This window comes from Musa acuminata, unplaced genomic scaffold, assembly GCF_036884655.1.
Source record: "Musa acuminata AAA Group cultivar baxijiao unplaced genomic scaffold, Cavendish_Baxijiao_AAA HiC_scaffold_1139, whole genome shotgun sequence".
NCBI classification, from domain to species: domain Eukaryota; kingdom Viridiplantae; phylum Streptophyta; class Magnoliopsida; order Zingiberales; family Musaceae; genus Musa; species Musa acuminata.
The window spans coordinates 79263-99863 of record NW_027021351.1 but is presented as its reverse complement, the minus strand read 5'-3'; the positions used below and the strand labels follow the sequence as shown (position 1 = coordinate 99863).

The 20601-nt window shown below is 34.6% G+C and overlaps 3 protein-coding genes across 3 annotated transcripts; all 3 read left to right on the top strand.

Annotated features, from left to right (window-relative positions):
• Positions 1 to 4968: 4968 nt before the first annotated feature.
• Positions 4969 to 6720, top strand: LOC103999699 (probable WRKY transcription factor 27). The gene is made up of 3 exons (XM_018818703.2): positions 4969 to 5632; positions 5723 to 5836; positions 5930 to 6720. Exons 1-3 carry the CDS (start codon positions 5280 to 5282, stop codon positions 6399 to 6401), a joined length of 939 nt encoding a protein of 312 aa, XP_018674248.2. The 5' UTR covers positions 4969 to 5279; the 3' UTR covers positions 6402 to 6720.
• A 2126-nt stretch (positions 6721 to 8846) lies between these two features.
• On the top strand, positions 8847 to 12768 carry LOC135671372 (uncharacterized). Its single transcript, XM_065179447.1, has 2 exons — positions 8847 to 9330; positions 12059 to 12768. Exons 1-2 carry the CDS (start codon positions 8933 to 8935, stop codon positions 12543 to 12545), a joined length of 885 nt encoding a protein of 294 aa, XP_065035519.1. The 5' UTR covers positions 8847 to 8932; the 3' UTR covers positions 12546 to 12768.
• Positions 12769 to 14452: 1684 nt separating this feature from the next.
• On the top strand, positions 14453 to 20452 carry LOC135671371 (phosphatidylinositol 4-phosphate 5-kinase 10-like). The gene is made up of 9 exons (XM_065179445.1): positions 14453 to 14638; positions 14875 to 14928; positions 15413 to 15564; positions 16033 to 16195; positions 16616 to 16726; positions 16860 to 17026; positions 18097 to 18230; positions 19576 to 19684; positions 19910 to 20452. Exons 3-9 carry the CDS (start codon positions 15419 to 15421, stop codon positions 20217 to 20219), a joined length of 1140 nt encoding a protein of 379 aa, XP_065035517.1. The 5' UTR covers positions 14453 to 14638; positions 14875 to 14928; positions 15413 to 15418; the 3' UTR covers positions 20220 to 20452.
• Positions 20453 to 20601: the final 149 nt, after the last annotated feature.

The window sequence follows — 20601 nt, the reverse complement described above, 5'->3', positions numbered from 1 at the left end:
GAAAGGATATATCAATTGAGTCTCGAAAAGATTTAATATACAGTTTTGTTGAGTAAATCATAAAAAGAAAATTTTAGTCAATAGTAAATGCTTTAAAATGACTTGTAAAGAATCATATAAAGAAGATATTCTTTGTATATACATAATTGGAAGTTTATGCTCAAGCTTATGTCGAAACATATATCAATTTTTTACTATAAAATTTTATCTCAACACTTGGTGTAGTCAGACTCAATTGTCAAGTCATTGAAGATATTTTATGACATTACAGTAGTTTTCTTCTCCAAGAATGACAAGTACTATTGCATCTCTATGCATTATGGTATAAAGTACTTGATGGTTAAAGAAGATGAGTCCAGAAATATCCAATGTTAATTAATTACTTAAGTTCCACTATATTGATTGTTGATCCATTCACTTATGACTTACAGCCTAAAGTATTTTGCAAGAACGTGTTCTTACGATTGAGTTTCTGAGCAACCCATAAAGGATATGGTGATGTATATTTTAGTGGATACTATAATTAACATTCTTGCTTACGTACTTAAAGTTATTTATTTCTACTATCATATTCATAATTATATATGTACATATTATGGTTGAATGTGATGACAAGATTATCTTGACAAGACAAATTATAAGGGTCATTTTGAACTGCATTAGGAAAGGTTAATAGTGTTGTGGTACATAGAAGAAAGTGTGACACCAATGACATACAACTGCTATAACTCATATTGTTAGTCAAACTTAATATAGTATTATTATATTTATTAGATTTATTGGTCTATTTTTAAAAATTCACGTGCATGTATATAGTTTTTCTAAAATTTAATAATCCAATTGGGATCAAATTATTTTTAAATATATTTTATTTTATTTATTTTTTATCTTATCAATTAATGAGCAAGTGGGAGAATGTTAGATTATATAATTAGATAAAATATATTATAGATATAATTGGATTCTTCTTATGATTATTGACCTAAAAAAAAGTTTATGTTATAGTAAGATTCCTTAGGGAGGTCCTTGATGGAAGAAACTCTCATAATAACTTATTTTAGACCTTCTGTTCTCGTCTATAAATAGATAAAACCTTTGGGGGCTAAAAAGAATACGCATCTAAATATAATTGAGAGATTTTTTTTTTTTTTTTCTGAATCTCCCTAATCCATCAATCTACTTGTCATATGAAAAGATACGAAGAGATTAAAGAGAAATATCTAATTCTAGTTTTGACCCTACAACCCGTACAACCGCAGCCCCCTTCTTATCAGCTCCTCCTCCCCTTTTTCCCTCTCTTCATCTCTTTCATTCTCCTTTCTTCTTCCTCTCCTTCTTCTCCCTTCCTTCCCTTCTCCCTTGCATTCTCTCCTCTTTCCCTTCTCCCCTGCAACCTCCACATTCTTTTCTCCTCTGCTTTCTCCCTTCTCTTCCCCTCTTTCTTTCCTCTCGTCTTTCCTTCTCCTTCTTCTCCCTTCCTTCCCTTCTCTCCCACTGCCGCAGCCGTAGTCATCTCTTCCTTTCCTCCTCTGCTTTCTCCCTTCTTTGTCCCTCTTTCTTTCTTCTCTTTTCCTTCCCTTCTACCCCACAGCCGCAGTTCCCTTCTTCCTTTCATTTCCTCACTCTCCTTTCTCTTCTCTTCCCTTCCTTTCCTTATTCTCCTTTCTCTTCTCTCCTTCCTCCCTTTCTCTTCTTCCTTTCCCTTCTTCTCCCACAGCTGCAGCCCCCTTCTTTCTTTCCTTTCTCCCCTTTTCTCTTCTCTCCTTCCTCCCACTTCTCTTCTTCCTCTCCTTCCTCTCTCCTCCACCGATGCACCTCTGTTTCCCTCATGGGGAAGTTAGAGGTGCGTGAGAGGCAAGAGGAAGAAAACTCTATTTTTTTTATCTTTTACAGTTTAATCCCTGTAATATCTATATTTATAAATAGATCCTTATAAAATAAAAACCTAATTTTAGTTCTATAAACTTGACGTATTTAATCCGAAAAGTAATCAAAATTGATATATCTTCGTGGCATCACATATAATTGAATATTTTAAAATATATAAAATTTAAAAATATTATCCATCTCAAATATTGATCCTCCATATAAATATTTCTGTTCTATCTATATATTAAGATAACTTAGCCTTGTATTAAAGTATGTTAGTATACTTTGGCTTATTATATTATACTTAATGTAAATATTAATACTTATATATGCTCAGTCAATATTTCATAGAATTTTAAAAATTATATATTTTGGAATGCATGTACTTTAATTTTAAGAGTCGAAAATATGATCATATCATTTATCATACTTATGAGCATAAATATAAAAAATTATATCATGAAAGGAGAGTTATATATATATATATATATATATATATATATATATATATATATATATATATATATATATATATATATATATATATATATATATATATAGTACTATTGGCATGATAGTTATAATTCAATGTATGTGGACTCGAGCGCTATAGTATAAGCCTTTATAGATTTATTCCAATGAGCATATATCATATTGTATATATAATATTTTAAAATCAAGAACATAAGATATTTAATTATAAATATCTTATCTTACGGCTTCTTCACGAAGTATAATCTTACAACATTGTAAATGTATAATAAGGATATAAAATTCTGCATCAAAATAATTTGAAATGCTTATATGCACATATAAAAAACATAAAAAAATTTTAACTTCTATACTGCACGTCATATGTGCATGCTCATACCACATGTCATAATACATATGTACATTTGTATATCACACGTCATAATATATATATATATATATAATATGTCATAATATATATGTATGCTCCTACACTATATATCATAACATATACGTGTATTGTATATCATAATATATCTATGCACTCTCACATTATATGTTGTAACATATTTTACAATGAATTTAACTTATATTTATTTGATTGAATTCAAAAATGATGATGCCAATAAAAGACTACGTTGTTTATTAATCAAGTGTGCTAAGAAATGATGCATCTATCATCGATTTATAATAATTAAGAACCTTATCCCTTGAATTATCGATTTATAATAATTTATTATAATAATTTAATGATAAAATCTCTTATGAAATAAACTGTACTAACCCTAAAAAGTATCTGGATTCCTCCACCAATTTTTCAACAATTCACTTTAAAATCAAATGAACTAATTAGTATATTCAATTAGTGAAGAAATTTTACTTTACTATTCTAGTTGACCAAATGATATTGAATTATCATAAAATTTTATAAAATACTATGAGATATATAAAACTAAATATATACCAAAATTTAGCATAAAAAAGAATCATATGGAGGCTAAACTACTCTTCTAATTCAACTACAATGCCTATTCTATTATATTGAAATTGGGTTAATATTATATAAATTTATAAACCTTATATCTTTGTGTATAAAGATAGCATTCACTCAATTTTAAATTTTACAAAAGAAAACTTACTTTTTAAAACATATCAAAATGTTAGAGTTTAATTATATCCCTAAGGAGACTAATTTAGCTCAAATATAATTCTTTTTAAAAAATTAAAATATTCTAAATACCTTATATTAAAGTCATATTAGTAGAACTATAACAGAATCATGCAAGATATATTCAATAATCAAAGATAAATTTAAAGTTTAAGTTATTCAAAAATAGCATGAAATATCATCTTATAATTTATAAAATTAAAATCCTAGATATAGCAAGGGAAGAGTTAAATTTTTATTAACTCAATCTTCCTTAGAGTTGAGATTTCATGGCCTCTCTAAGAGAAGTTGAGAGAATGGCTAAAAAAATAAGAAAAAAGATTATAGAAAAGAGGATGAGATCAAAATTAAGATAAAAATATTTAAGAGGTTGCTTTAAGGTCTAGAATTCAATCTCATTAGGCCTCCTTTCATGGTTTTTTTTTTCTTTTACTATTATAATTTTGATATTATAAAAACTTTAATTGAGTTTAATTTGGTTTGAACAAAGATGATATTTTTGATCAAAATTCATCTTTCGATCTCCCTTATGTATCTCAACATTTAGCATAATACTCCTCTTTGATTTGCATCATATTTAATTTTTTTATTACTCTATCCATATCTAAATAACTTATTATCTTGTATATACATGATATTTAAAACTTAAACTTCCTTATTTTAGTTATGTTCAAACTCATTTAAGTCTTAAGATTCAATCAATTAAAATTCAATTGTCACTTGTAATCACTATATACATATTTATTATCATAACTTAACCTCATATTCATCTTAATAATTATATGTGTTTAAATCAATATTTTATAGAACACCGAGAAGGATATTTTTGAAAAATATATATTTTAATCTTAAGAATCGAAAACATGAATACGTAATATATAAATATTATTTATATTTCTATTGATATACTAATTATAATTAAATATATATGAGACTCGTACACTATATATAAAATTTACTATATGTAAGTAAATAGAGGATATGTTTTACTCCCCTTCGTCTTTCTTCTGCTTTTGATTACTTCTCCAACTCTCTCCCACACTCATAGTTCTCAATGTCAACGCCCATCAATACTAAATCAACGGAGAAATGATAACCATTGACTTCTCGCCATTAGAATTCTATGCAATTCACATGCACTTTCCTTCCTTGTATTCAAATTCTCGTGGTCTTCGGTTGATGTTGTGATATGGTAACAAATCCAAGCTAATTGAAGTAATCTTAGTGGGTCTAATTTTGTCTAAATATACTACAATATTTACCTTAACTACTTTAATATCCTTAGAATCAATCTCATACCCCCCAAATCTTCTCTCACGTAGGGATTTAAAGAGTTACAGCAGAAACTTCAACTAAGTTCAATCACCCATATTTAAATACCTCTAATTTAACTTAGGATATTATTTTATCCATGCAAATATGTATACATTTTTTTTATATGATTTATTTGTTTCTCTTTCTATTTTCTTGTTCTCACTCGTTGACCTTTGGCAGAAGTCAACTGATGGCTTTTCCAAAAACGACCCTGGTTTTTAGCAGTTTCGAGAGAAGGGGCTCCCACCAAAATGGCCCTTGACGGCTTCTTTCCACGTTTGCTCTCCATCGTGTAGCCGAGGAGAGAAAGTCAGCGCCGCTGGATCGTCTGTCTCCGAGCCCCCTTTCCGACCTCCTCCTTCCGTTGGTCAACGCCTCCGTCTCGCTTTCCACGCGGGGAGCATGGGCTTAATAAGCGGAGCTCGAGCTCGGAATCCCGAGGAAGTGTATCTGAGCCATGTGGTTGCTGTCGCTGGGGATGGCTGATGACGACTGGGATCTGGGCGCGGTAGTGCGGAGCTGCCGGCCGTCGGGGACGAAGGCCGCGCCGATGGTGCCGCTCGAGGTGGAGCTGCAGGAGGCAGCGGCGGTGGGAGCTGATAAAGGTGCCCCCTTTGTGGGTTTCCAGCGTCTGTTCCTCGGCCGGGATGGCCTTAAAGAGCTGGAGGAGCTTTACGAGCCCTGCGTCCCCCAAGTCCAGCAGCAGCAACAGTCGAGGTGGAGTCCGTCTCCTTCCCTTGCCGACGCTGCTGCGAGGCCGTCCAAGGATGCTCACCGACCTTTTTCCCAGACTCCACGCTCCAAACGACGGTAAGAGGAAGCGGTGCCTCTCCGCGGTGTAGTTCAGATTTGAAGAGGAAGCTTTGATCTAAGAATTGGATATTAATTGGGCGATTCCAGGAAGAAGCAGCAGCAGAAGGTGGTGTGCCACGTCCCGTCCGACGGGCTCTCCTCCGATACGTGGGCGTGGCGGAAGTACGGCCAGAAACCCATCAAAGGCTCTCCTTATCCTCGGTAAGCTAACCCCCCCTCTCTCTCGCTCTCTCTCTCTCTCTCTCTCTCTCTCTCTCTGAGCTTGGTGAGTTCTCTGTTGGTGTCGGGATGCAGGGGATACTACAGGTGTAGCAGCTCAAAGGCTTGCCTCGCCCGCAAGCAGGTGGAGCGCAGCCGGGCGGACCCGGCCATGTTCATCATCACCTACACCGCGGAGCACAACCACCCGGTGCCCACCCACCGCAACGCCCTCGCCGGCAGCACCCGCCACAAGTTCCCTTCCCCTTCCCGCGGAGTTGGCCACCCTGCCCCCGGCAACCCATCCTCCAGCCCTCCGTCCTCCTCCGCTGCGGCGGGTCTCTCCCCCACGACCCCCCTCACGGCCTCCATGGAGGACGAGCTCCTCCAGACATGGCCGCATGAGAAGGAGGACGAGGACGAGGAGGAGGACGAAGACGAGGGAATCCTTCTGGTGAAGGACATGGAGATCATGGGCGAGGACGACCTGCTCTTCATGGGCGCCGCCGCTCCCACTGCGGCTGCCGAGGCGGGGGAGTTCGATTGTGGGGACCTGAGAGACCAGTAGTTCCTTCAGCCGCGGTGACTTCCTAACAGCAACAACACGGCGAAGGCAGCCGGTGGGAGCTGATGCCTCCTCCGCTGTCCGTCCTATAGGCCGCACAGAGCAGACAGGAGACGAAAGGGAGAAAGACGGCATCATATCTCCACAGTTTTCCTGAGAAATTTATTAGGAAAGAATTATTCACACGCAATCTTCTCTCCAATTTTCTTTCTATTCATTATGTAATATGAGTTGTAAGATTTTTTGTATTTTTCAATTAATTTAGATTTTTTTTTCAATACTCAATCAAATATGTAAATTTTGAATTAATAATAATAGCGACCTGAATAAGTTTGATATCATTTTATATTTTCAATACATCTAAAATATTGAGTAATTATATAATATATGATTTAATATATTTATATTCTTAATATATCAGTCCTCTTTTTCCATGACTACACCATGAAGATTATCAATAAAATAAAACGTGTTAATCGATTAAAAAATAATTTACATCACTAGGAAAAAGAAATTAAGAAGGAACTTTTAATATATATATATTTTTTAATAAACTTACTTAGAGGTTAAACTTTTTTAATCTCATATGATAGTTTTAGTTTGATTGAATTTTTTTCCTTGAAAATAAATTTGTAAATTTTTCGAGTTTTTCTTCTTTTCTGTTTAAGTCAAAGATTATTTGATGCAAAGAAAATAATGAAATAATAATTTAAGAATGGAGAAAAATGTGTGTGTGTGTGTGAGTTAATGAATTCATCTCTCTTACCTCAATTGATTATTTTGATGCTGAGGTTGTATTCGAAAATACTATGTAGTTACATAATAATACTTTTAGTGTTTGATAAGCAATAGATGTAAATTACATTTTATATGTGTATCCGTGGTAATTGTTATTTGATAAAATTATATTTCAAATGTCTATTAATATTTTTTTTGCTAAATTTATCCTTTTAATTTTTTATATTTATTTAAAATTATAATTACTTATTTTAATTAATAAGTAAAAAAATAAATAAAATGAAATCTTATAAAAAATATTTTATATAAAAATAAAAATAAATTTTAAAAAGAAATATATTTTTATTTTATAAAAATATAAATCATGTTAATTTTATTAAATTATTTTGATAAGCTTATAATTTTAAATAATATCATAGAATATTAAAAAATAAAAAATATATATATATCCTAAGTTAGTAGTAACATTTGAACATTTTTAACACGATATTTAGATAATCAAGTATGATTTAAAAAAAAATATTAATTTATATTTAAAATACATATTGATGTAACTGTTATTTGATAAAATTATATTTCAAATGTCTATTAATATTTTTTTTGCTAAAATTTATCATTTTAATTTTTTATATGCATTAAAAATTATAATTACTTATTTAAATTAATAAGTAAAATAAAAATAAAAAACTTTTAAAAAATAAATAAAATTTTATTTTATAAAAAAATAAATCATGTTAATTTTTTATTAAATTATTTTGATAAACTTACCATTTCAAATAATATCATAGAATATTTTAAAATTTTAAAAAAAAATTATATTAACATGCCGTCAATATTGAAATATTAATTTGGGTATTTGAGCATTTTTAATACGATATTTATTTAAAAAATCAAATATAATTTTTTAAAAAATATTAAATATTAATTTACATTTAAAATATATATTGATCCTCGATACACATTTTAAATATATTCTCAAATAGACTCACCGGTGCACACTGTTCTTTGGCCTATCCACATTTTGCCTCTTTCCTATCATTGTCATCTAAATGTGGGTTTAGTTTTGTCATGAAACGTAAAAGTTGATGCCACATGAAATGGGCGTTTGGAAAGTGATGCTTAATCTTTCTTTTCCAAGGCAAATAAAAGAAAGTGATTTGAGTTGACAATTTGCCTCATCACTTTTGACCCAATCTCTCCAATGTTAATGTCAAACTCAAATGAAAAGTTTGACCCGTTGCCATAAGGACATTATTTTAATCGAAAATAAGAACATTAATTTTCAACTTACAAACTGTGATTTTGACCTATTGAAAAGTCAAAATTGAGTCAATTATTTTTTTCCCCCAAACTCCAGATTTGTTCATCTGATTTGATCTTAATATATCAAAAAAATAATTAATTAAATAACTCTTAGCAATCTTAATCCTCTCTTAATGTATAATTTCAGATAATATATTTTTTTCTACCACTTAGTAGATACTAAAATCAAACAAAAAGGATAAAGTTTATATATATATATATATATATATATATATATATATATATATATATATATATAAACTCAAAAGTTTTGAAAAATTAGGTGCTAATTTTATTTTACCCTTCTTTTTCAGAATCAAAAGTGGGACCCACACTGGTCCCCACCAGAGCTGATATTTCAACTGGTGATCCTCCTATTCACCGCCTTATGTAATGATGAGACCAATCTTTGCTTTGCTTTGCTTTATTCATCCCCATCCCCAATATATCTCTCTCGGATAGGAAGGAGGTTCCTTTTTCGCCCCATTTCTCCCATGGCGTTCCTCCTCCCTCTCACCGACGCCACCTCACTCCCGGCGGCCAAAGCCCCACTCCCCAGGCGGACGAGCAGCAGCAGCCCCGATCCCGGCAGGACACCGCGACGAAGCGTTTGCGCCCGTGGCGAGGTCAAGGACGAGGCTAAGGAGAGGGTGATTAGGGTGTCCGATCCATTGCGGGAGAGGGGCCTGCTCCCTCCCCCTCTCCTCTCCGTCCCTCTAATTTCCGGCGCTTCGTCTGCTTCTCCCCCGTCCCCCTCTGTGACGCCGCAGCAGCAGATGGACGACGGCGACGAGAGGCATAGCTACTATGTCAACATGGGATACGCGATTCGGACCTTGCGAGAGGATTTTCCTGATACCTTCCAGCGTGAACCCAACTTTGACATATTTAGGTTCGTGATTCCGCTTGTTTCGTGGCTTTTATTGGTAATTATATCAAGATTTCGCTTGACCTTTTAAACAATATTCGAATCCAGCTGGAAATTTCACGGAAAAGTTCATCCTTTTAGGTTTAGAGAACCTAATTTCTGTGGACATTTAACAGCCTTAGATGAGAATTTGTACAAGTTTGATCGGAGCTGTCTGGCGGCTTGCTTTCATTTTACTACCACCAACCCCAGATTTTTGCCCATATAAGTAGCGTGGAGAGATTAATGGGGACATGGAAAACCAAAAGTCATCCCTTGAGGAGATATCACTGAATCTTATGGTTTTTTTGGCATAGCCACAATCTGTGTGGTTGCCACTGCTGTTTTTGGTTTAGGCAGAACTGGATATTACAAGTGTCGACCACGATGGAACTAGGAATGGGCAAAATGTGCATGGAATTCCAATAGCTATACTGTCGAGAAAATACAGGGATGGGATCTTTCATGATTTAAGGCATAATTATGAAACTAGCTTATAAAAATTAAAAAAAGTTAAATCACTTGTCTTAGGTCTACCATGTGAAACCCCATCATGAAACCCATATCAAGAAAAGAGGAGAGCATGAGAAAAGATTAAAAAAAGAAAACCCCATATCTTACAATAGGGTACCTCTGGAAACAGTAGTAGAATTCTGTGTCTATTCTTCCACAACTTACACTGTCATAATGGCATGGACCAAAGAACTGTTCCAAAATAGCACCTACAAGGAAAATAGGGAATGGGTTATGATTATATGATTCCTAACCTAAGACATCTTCTTAGATAAGTAGGATTCATTCGACCGACAAATCAAATTAAGGCATGACTACAAGAGTACTACACTGAACATGGCTGATCAGCCAAACCCATCTCGGCACAAATTTGGACTGGTCCCACCTAGCAAATCTAAACATGTCATTCTTGGTTCCAAAATTCCACTGGATCATAGGTATGACCTTCCTCTCCCTGTAGGACTTGAATTCCCGAAATCTTCATATGCATTAGATGTGCCTAAAATAACAAAATCACAGTTAGATTTGTGTTTCTAGTGATTCTATCGGCCTATGCTCCAAAAGCCTACAAGTCCTTAGAACCATTGATGCGATACCATGCAACCTATTTGCCTGTCAGCAGAAAGATAAACGAACAGTTGTGGAACAGGATATGGGGTCGTTTCATCGATTTTCTATCTGTTGAAGCTCTTCCGCATAAGATGGGAACTATCCGACGAGCCAAACTTAATTCATCATGTACATCAGTAGCTCATGAAAAGGGTAGATAAAAAATAAGGCTTAGCATTTCCCACATTGTCTAGAGATATCCACGTTTGATCACACCCACCACACTTAATATGGTTTTTCATGATTGATCGCTGTGAATCATATTAATGAGGCTCCCTCCAAACCTACTTTTACAGAGGACTAGCTGTCATGACTTGGCCAGGACTTGATCAGCCTCATCCAATTTCGACTGAATCCAACTAGTTCCAATGGATTTCAGTGGGGTTTTAGTCATCAATGGGCCTAGTTGATCCTATTTAAATTTGGGCCCATTTCGGCCAATCCTGAAATGTTCTAATCACTTTAGGTTGTTTTTTTCTTTCGTAAAAGGCCAGTGTCGCTATCAAATTCTGCCAGTCCAGATCGTAATTTCCATGGTTGTTTTTAAATTGGATCTGAATGTTGCAAATCTTGGTACTTGGTCCAATAGCTAGATCTAACCAAAATGAGTCATCAAGCTAACATATAAATAGAAATGAAGATTTCTCTCGACTTTTAGCCAAGTAATTGATTGGTGCAAATTGGCAGCAGGTGAATCAGCTTATTCTCTCTTTGTTCTTTATTTTGTTTCTCCATCCCTTTCTTTAGGTAGGTAGAGTGGTCACTCTTATGATTCCTTACTAAGCTGTTGTGCGTAGAACTCAAAAATGTGTTTAGACAATGAGGACAAGCTATAATAGCATATATGACTCTCCCTAATGTTATGCTTCCTTCTTCTAAATCCTATTTGCTGTGAGGTCCCCACAAACTATCATGACTTGATATAAAGTTTTTCAACATCTAAATCTATAAATTTTAGCTGCTGGTTTATCTATAAATGTAAAGAGCTGATAAAGAACCTTGAATACTTATGAAACTTTACAGGGTTTGTTAGATAGAAAATACTTTTCCTACTTTTTGGCTTACACATTTTACCTGGCTGCCTCGATGGAGGTATTGATGGCTCCACATGGGAGTTCCACACGGGCCCTTTAGTTACCTCTACATATCCTCCCATTTGCATGGTTGTTGCCACTCGCCAAGGAAATGAATGATTTTGGTTTAAGTACCACAAACTTCATCAAACTCTCAAGGTAAACAGTTCTATATTACCTAGATCAGTCTCATTCTTAAGATTGAACTTTTGTTGAAAATAATTTGAAATATTAGAAATGTTCAAGTAATTCATTAGAACAGGTTGTTTTAAGGTAGACGATACTTACATCATGTACCTTATGAAAACATTCCAGAAGTTATTACTTGTTCCGCTCTAAATTCTCAGTTATAGTTGTAAAGATATGTCCTGTGACTGGTACTCACTGTGTCTGGCGTTGCTGATTCACCATGATCTTCTCACTTTTAATTGGTTGAATAGTTTATATTACTGTCAGTGTAATGAGTTTTAGAGCTATTAGTTAGTTCTGGTTAACATATTTCTTTTGTTATCATCCAGGGATGATATTGTCTTCAAAGATCCTCTCAACACGTTTGCTGGTATTGACAATTATAAAAGGATTTTTTGGGCACTAAGACTTAGTGGCCGCATTTTCTTTCGGGCCATATGGATTAACATTGTGAGCATATGGCAGCCTGTGGAGAATGTTATCATGATCCGTTGGATTGTTCATGGCATTCCCCGAGTGCCTTGGGAGAGTCATGGCCGCTTTGATGGAACCTCAGAGTACAAACTTGACAAGAATGGAAAGATCTATGAGCATCGTGTAGACAATGTTGCTCTTAATACACCGACCAAGTTTCAGGTACTGCCAGTGGAGGAGCTGATTCAGTTGCTTGGCTGTCCATCCACTCCAAAGCCCACTTATTTTGAGACATCACTATCAAGTGGCTTTTCTTGCTTGAAATTTATGTTGAGACTCTCATGGATCAAATGCTACTTGGCATTTTATCTAGTTGCATCCAGATGTGCCGAAAAGGACTGACAGAAGTTTCTGCTTCCCAAAATACTTATGGAGTTTTGCCAACTGACATTTGGGAGTTAGCCTATGTATAAATTGTTGGTATCAGATTCTTGTATAGTTGTACAGTCAGTTGTAATGCAGTTTTCATGAAATTATTGTTCCATATAATTTAACCGAATGTAGCCACAAAATAAACAGGTGTTGATAAAATCCTAGAAAAAATAAAAGTTAGCGTATTCCTTAATGCGGAAGGGGTTGAATTTTTTTTTTTCCAATTGAACCAATTTTCTTATATAAATCATAAATGTTTTCATCATTTTGTTCCAGAATGGATTCAGTAATGCCTTGCAAAATCTGCTTTCAAAGAGGGCTGGTAGTTTCTTCAGTCAGATTATGGGCACATGAAAGATCTGTTCTTGTGATTGTGCATGTGCACAGTGATATTATATGACATAGAATAAGGTATGCATTATCCTGTTCAATTGTTCCAACTCCTCAATCTTTTCCTGTTGAACTGCAAGTTGAAACTGATGTTGATGATACATGTGCATCATCTTCTTTTAACCCTGGGGATGAAATGGAAAACACATTTTTAGATGTGAGGAAGAAGTTAAAATTGGGACTGTTGTTCTTAGTACAATTGATCCTATTGTCTGCTACAAGTGAACTCTTGATGAAGGAACAAGCAATAAAACTGATGGTGATTTCCTTATAAAAGGCACTTGTAAGATGCTTTGAAATAGTTTATAATAGTTTGCTTCCCTATTTATATTATTCCATTGATATCATGGATCATTTTTTTTCTTCTTCCCATTTAGGAAATGGTCATAACTGCTGCATACAGGGTTTGATTTTGCTATTATTCACCCTTTTCCAAGTGTGAAACTGATGACAGAAGATTTTTTTTATTTGCTAGAGAAAAAGTTAGTAAGAAAGCAGCTGGGAAGAGAGAGAGAGAGAGAGAGAGAGAGAGAGAGAGAGAGAGAGAGAGAGAGAGAATGAATGTCCATTCCATGTATTTCTTAAATTCTTACCCTTATTAAGTAGGTTAGAAACTTCTTTGTAATTCAACAAACACAATAAAACTGTAATATGCCAATTATCTATCAGTAATCTAACATAATCCTTCCGAGCTTAGAATTTCCTTATAATTTTCAAACTTCCTTAAAATGATTAATCTATTTATTTGTATTTCAATCTGGTATTAATTTTAAATAACCGGTCAGTTTGGTCTAACATTAAGAAAATTATAAAAGAATAATTAATAAACTAATTGAAATTATTAAAAAAAATTAGTATAACGTGTCTTCGATGAAATGGATGATACCTTCTTCAACGATTCGATTCGAGATTATATACATGAAAAATTTTTATACGATTGAAACAAGACTCAAACAATTGCTCCATGGCTAATATGGACTTAGATGCTTGTCTCACGAAAACTAAGATCAAATGAGATTTTCGACGTGATTCCTTCGAAACTCAAGTCAATAATTAATAAAAATAAATAATTTTAATAAATAATAATTGATCTCGATTATCATACCGTAAGTAATCTTTTATAACAAATTAATCTATGAAATGTTTCAACATAATATCCTTTCTCCCATCGTTTTTCATAATATTTCTTGAATTATTATTTTAAATTAATATTTTGAATTATAACAAATTAGAAGTTGATGGGAAAATATTATGAATTAGTCAATAAGAGTGACCTCTGATGGTTGATCGGATCTTTGCTTTCTCTCCGGTGATTTTTACTTGAGAATATTTTCCCATCAACTACTAAATCGTGATATTTTAATTGAAATCAAACCAACTGAAACCGTATCACCAAACATGCTTTAAAAGTCGGGCTGTTGTCGCATTTCATCAAGTTCTGATCCTTTGCCCCTATTCGGTCGCGCATTCGTCCTCTTTCCCTCTCTTTCACTGGTGGCCGCGACGCCTATTCTTGGCGTTCGAAGCCGTTCGCCGGTGCCCTAAAACCATCTCCACGCTGTTCCCAACCCCCGTTGGGTTCAGTCCCGTTTGCCTCCCATCTTCTAATGCCCCCATCAACTCCGCGTCTTCCCACATCCCGGTGGCTCTCGCGGCGTCAGAGGAGGTCACCGGTACGTAACCGTCACCTCTCTCTCCTCCAATCGTTGATGCGTTTGCTCTTCTTTATCCTCCTGTGTTTCAAGATTTCATATTTCTGCTTACAAATTGAATCTTGATGTGTCTCAACCTGATGATTCGTGTGGGGTGAGTTTTATGTCTGTGACCGGCTTATCAGCACGTTCATTGTTGTCTTTTTCTGGATTCTTGCTGTGCTTACTATATCTCTATTCTCTTGACATTTTGTCAGACTGATACGTGACGTAATCGAGAGCTTCTATTGAGATCTTGCTTGGCTTGGAAGGTTAGTAAAGTTGGTGCGTAATCTATTGTTGTGATAAATGTTGTGTATACTAAGATTTTTATATCTTCATGTAAGCTCTGGATGAACGGGTTTTGAGTGCTCAGTGATCGCACGATGAGCTTCATTGTGTGTGGAGCTTCTGTCAATTATGTGCCTACGCCTGTGTCCTAATTGTATCAACGCATTCACATCACATGTGCCAGTTGAAACATGATTAGTTATGCCCAAAACTGTTTGGACAAAGAAAGAATCTTGCCTTTTACCGCTATGTAATTTCCAAAATCAAGTGAACGCAATCATATCCTTGCGATTTCACTGAATAGCTTAAGATGATGCTACTCTCTGCCTACTTTCTTACGACTTTTTTACTTCTTGTATTTGATGGAGCATGTAATAGTACATTTTTTCATTGAATTAGTTATTTATAAGATAAGTGATGGTTTATTGGGCATGTTATCCTTATGCAAAGGTTATTAACATGCAGGCAGAAATGGAGGAAAAACCAGCACTCGGAGAGTGGGAACCTTCTGATCTTGATTTTGTTTCCACTTCAAATTTTTCCTTGCAATGTTCTATTGGTTCTCACACAACAAATGCCAAGTTTGAGTGGGTAGATTATCGTCCTGCAGTTTTCAGGTTCGTACTTACTTTACAAATTGCTTCTCTTTTTACAGATTGTTAACTAATATACTCATTTCCTATTGAGTTAGTAGTATATTCTATATAAATGAGCTTTATTATTAAATTGCAAAGGAATACTGGAATAGTTTTTTAAGATTGTCCTATTAGGCTCTAGATAGGTGTAAAATAGATCTATTTTGGAACTTTTATCTTTATTTGTATTGGGAATTTGTTGCAGATGAGGGTCTACAAGCTGTAATATCCTCCATCACCTCCTCAGAACAAAATATTAGTTCTATTGAGTATTTTTGTGTTGTGACAGAAGGAAAGAATTACTTTAACATTGACAATCTAAACTATAACAAGTACACAATATCGCTTTAGTACTATACCTGTTCTTTTAGTAGATTTTGGAACATTTTGTTTGTATGTAACCACTTAGATTATTTAACTTAACCTTTTTTTATTTGCTTCAATCTTCAGGAAACTTCAAGAGTTTGGGGAAATTGATAATGATGACTACACGGACTCAATACGTGGACATGAAACCTTAAAGTTCCTTGTTTCACCTGAAAAGGCTACCTCTCTTTGTTTACAGCATGATGATCGATTTATAATAAAGATCCTAAGCAAATCTGAGATGAAGGTACTGCACTACTGCCTCATATGTATCAGTAGTTTATTAATCTTTTGCTTTATCTGTTTGAGTCAACATTTAACCTTATCATGATTATGAAATTTGTTGAAATAAATGGTAAATACTCCAACGTTATGGTAGAAATTGGTGGCCTGCACCAAGACAAACAATAAAAACAACATTATCCTATTTGACACAAATTTGCTTGGGTGTAATTTTCCAGACAGATTTAGTATATCTAGTTTCTGTCTGAATCAGTTTTAAAAATAGGTAACTAACTGAAACTATTTGACATTTTCTCTTAATGTGCATGTGTGGCCACTATTTTCTGTGGGATAAATAACATTTAGTTTATGTTGAGGTTTATTCCATAGGCATTAAAAGTTTTTGCCGCTGCAAACAGCAAGCTTATATTCCTCATTCTTTCAGGTTTTATTAGAAATACTACCAAAATATTATCACCATCTGAAGAAATACAGGAGGTCTTTGCTACCAAAGTTTTATGGGCTATATGTTGTGAAGCCACAAGGTGGAAAAAAGGTAGCATGACATGTCTAATTTGCTTATAACTTCTGCTTTACCTGTAATAAATAACATGATTAGTTGTTTCTTTGCAAATTTTGAGATGGTATCTTACCTATTATGGTGGGTTATGACACATTACTATAAACAGGTTCGCTTCGTCGTAGTTGGAAATATTCTTCGGTCAGATATAAGCATTCATAAGAAATTTAACCTTGGAATTTCACCTCAAGGTCGCCTTGTTAGCAAAGCAGGAGCTGAGGAAGATCTTAATGTTGCTTTTCACCTCCATGCAGCAGTTAGGCACCAACTTCTAAGGTAGGTATCTTGGGTATTATTGCTCTTTACAACAATGTTTTCCTTTGTATTTTTTTCTTTGCTTGTTTTTTCAATGATTTAAAAGAGGTTATACCAAGATCTTCAACCTTTGAACAAGTTGAAACTCATGTAGTTAGTTTATTTTCCTTATCTGATAAATTCTACTTGCTAATTAGAATACTAAATTTATTTATTTTTAATAATCGTGCATTCAGCCATTCTTTTTCATACTTTCAGTTTGCATGTGAAAAACATTGATGTTCATGATTTATCTGAGCCATGAATCCTTTTGTTTGTGTCGCAGTATGTTAACAGAGAGATCTATACTGATCTTAGAAACCTTTATTCTTATGTATCCTCTGCTCACAAACTTTTGTTTCTTCTCATACTTGTTAATTCAGATCCCCACATCTAATTCCTATTTTAGTTTTTTGAGCCAAGTACTAACTAGGCACTAAAGGTTAATGGGCAGACGATTAGGAGACACTGCAAGAGCCTCCTTGAAGACTCTGAGGGATTAGGTCCTCAACACTTGCAAAACACTCAATCCTCAGGTCCTTGCTGCTTCAGTATATTTATCTGTCCTCATACCCCTGTGCTACAACCAGTTATGCTCTTTAAAGGATCAGAATCAGAGGAAATGGTGATTGAGTTCAAATATCAAAAGTCAATAACAAAATTATTTGTTTTAAGAATCAAATTTTTAGTAGAAGTTCCAAAGATATGGAAAGAGATTGAGGGTAATATGGAGAGAACTAAACCATATGAATAGGATTTCTGTGTTTACATAACTGAAGCTCATCTTACTTATTACATTGTGAGAGAACCCCTTGTGTGGTATTGCTTAGGTCATCTCCAAAGCAAACTTAAAATGCCATATCCAAAGTACTGCTAGAAACCTGTTATATGATTATATCATTTATGAAGGTGGTAAGCGCACAATTAGATAATTTAGAATAGCCCTGCAATTACTGTTAATTTGAACTGAATGAAGGAATATTAAGATTTCATGATATTATCATGTGTTGTCTTTTGTTTTGCTTTCCAAAGTTAATTTCTTTCTGGGGCAGGCAAATAAAGCATGACTGCAGCTTTTTGAAAGAAGTAGGCGTTACTGAGTACAGTCTCTTGCTAGGCATGCATGTCTGCTCCGCACCATTTGAAGCTGTTTTTCAAGGCCACTATACCACTACGCATAAAGAAGGTAAAAAAGTATGGCATTTGTTGGGTCTTCTAATGACTAGATTGCATATTCTATTAGTCCTATAGTCTGATGTGAAGTACGCGTAGGTAAATCTTTAGGCATATTTTTATTTTCTCAAGGAAATTTTATGGTTTTAGTTAATCAGTGAGTGAACCTTCTTAAACAAGATTGGAAAAAGTCATCATGCTTCAGTTAAACCAAACTGCCTGGCAAAGAATATGAGAATCTTGATATGCACTTAGCACCTAATGTGCCTCCTTTACTCTAGGGGGCTTATTGCACTCTTTAGGTGGGTTGATGGCCTTGGTGTGTTCTTGATTAATATTAGTGGTAAAAGAAGAGACAGGGAAAAATCTAAAGAGATCTTAATAAAAATTATAAATAAAAATTTAAATATTCTAAAATTAACCAAACATATAGTGTTTTACATATCTCAATAACGACAAAAGATTTATGTAGCTGACCCCAAATAATTGGGATTTACGTTTTGTTGTTATTGTTGTTGTGTATAATTAGCTATTATCAGTGCAAACACTTTGACCTATGAGAAACTATGGACCCAAAATCATTCCTGAAGAGGAGTGGTTTTGTCTTTTTGTAAGGAATTGTTTTTCCAACTTTCCAATCTAAATATGACCTCATCAAGTAGGGTGGCCACAACCCTGTAAAGATTAGCGGATATCACTGTAGCATAACAGATTGGATGACTTGTGGGCATAACAATAATCATCTGTATGAAGATTCAATAGGAAATGTTGGGTGAGGCTGCAAGTAACGAACACACAAGACCACATTCAAATAAATGCACGAGTCCCACATTTAGATTTCTAAAGCACCATCCAAGCTCTCTCCTAGAACCCAACTTATCTGATTTGTCATTTTGCATCCTAGCTTTCTGTAAGTACTGAGTTTTAGTTTTACATGCGATGCTTCAACTCCTTAAGGTGTGTGTGACTATATATATATATATATATATATATATATAGTCAAAAGATGAAACTAAGTATCTGTAAGAGTCATTGTCTGTTTGAAATTTAGGTGCTAGCTAGAGTTGCAATTGGAAAGTTTGTTGTTATTTTAGAAGGAAGACATAATGATGCAGCTTTCATATATCACTAATTCAGCAGCTGGTAAATCAGTTTCAAGCTACTCATTTCCCTGTATTTTCTTTTTTATGTCAAGAATTAAGTTTGTGTGATAAATGCGTCGTATGCGGAGAAAGAAATCTCTCCTTGAAATTGTTTATATGTATAACAATGTCATTTTTCGACACTCTGAGCAATCCCTATCACACTTCAAGATGATAACTATTGATCCAAAGACATGCAATGGATATATTGTGCAGGTTCAGATGATACCGAGAAGAAAACTTCAGATGGTCCAGACGCAACCCAGTGTGATCCAGCCGAAGATATGACTACCGATGATAATTCAGGGTCATCCTGCCCTATAGAGTAAATATCTCCACATTTTTTATGCTCAGAAATATCCTAATAGTTTTTGGTTTGTAGTTCTGGCATATTGTAATTATAGTTTTTGGTTTGTAATTTTTCATCTTTGTACATTTAAGCATCAACACATCTTTGGATTTTGGGGTGATAGTTCTGAACTGATCTTTTTTTTAATTTCCTTTTTTTTTTTCTCTTTCACTTGCTCTAAAAACAAATTAATTATTTCAGATTTGCAAGTGAAATTGGCATCCGAATGACAGCTCGTGTAGTCAACACACAGAGAAAAGAAGGCAATTTAGCATCACTTTGCCACCCCAGGAAGCAGTCGCCCAACAACGTTATCCTGTATCTCGGAATAGTCAATATTCTTCAAGGGCACAGCAAGCTTAAGCATGTGGAACATGTTTTCAGGTCTCTCCAATCAGACTCCCCGGTGATTTTAGCAGTCAATCCCAAGGTTTATTCGACTCATTTCGAGGAGTTCCTTGGCAAATTTTTTCCAGAAAGTGAGGCTGAAAAGATCATGAAAGAACTTTGATCATGTTCTGTTTGGAATCAAGCTGTGTGTAACAGTGTGATGGTCCTCATCATATGCTGATAACCTTTCTCTCTAGAAAATTCTTGAGTCCACACAGAATCAGAATTGATGTAAAATGATCAAGTGTTTCTGAGAAGTTATCAAACACTGTATTTTTCTACTTGTTCACACCGCACATATTTTTGGAAGAATGGCTTATCAATGTATGTTGATATTATCATGATGGAGTGGAAGCTGGCTGCACTTCCATTGATTGCCAGAGATGAACAAAATGACTATAGCTTTCTCGAATTTGATGATGTTACTGTTGACTCATACTGAGAGTTGATCATATTTGGATGTTTCTGATCTAATCCAAGAAAATTAGGGACTTGTGTGCTTC

What these genes read in the sequence shown, in the direction of transcription:
- LOC103999699 (XM_018818703.2), top strand. Translation starts at nt 5,280, where the DNA reads ATGTGGTTGCTGTCGCTGGGGATGGCTGATGACGACTGGGATCTGGGC. An exon ending in ACTCCACGCTCCAAACGACG is followed by an intron (nt 5,633 to 5,722) that starts GTAAGAGGAAGC and finishes GGGCGATTCCAG; the next exon opens with GAAGAAGCAGCAGCAGAAGG. An exon ending in AAAGGCTCTCCTTATCCTCG is followed by an intron (nt 5,837 to 5,929) that starts GTAAGCTAACCC and finishes GTCGGGATGCAG; the next exon opens with GGGATACTACAGGTGTAGCA.
- LOC135671372 (XM_065179447.1), top strand. Translation starts at nt 8,933, where the DNA reads ATGGCGTTCCTCCTCCCTCTCACCGACGCCACCTCACTCCCGGCGGCC. An exon ending in CCCAACTTTGACATATTTAG is followed by an intron (nt 9,331 to 12,058) that starts GTTCGTGATTCC and finishes GTTATCATCCAG; the next exon opens with GGATGATATTGTCTTCAAAG.
- LOC135671371 (XM_065179445.1), top strand. Translation starts at nt 15,419, where the DNA reads ATGGAGGAAAAACCAGCACTCGGAGAGTGGGAACCTTCTGATCTTGAT. An exon ending in TAAGCAAATCTGAGATGAAG is followed by an intron (nt 16,196 to 16,615) that starts GTACTGCACTAC and finishes TCATTCTTTCAG; the next exon opens with GTTTTATTAGAAATACTACC. An exon ending in GTTAGGCACCAACTTCTAAG is followed by an intron (nt 17,027 to 18,096) that starts GTAGGTATCTTG and finishes TTTCTGGGGCAG; the next exon opens with GCAAATAAAGCATGACTGCA.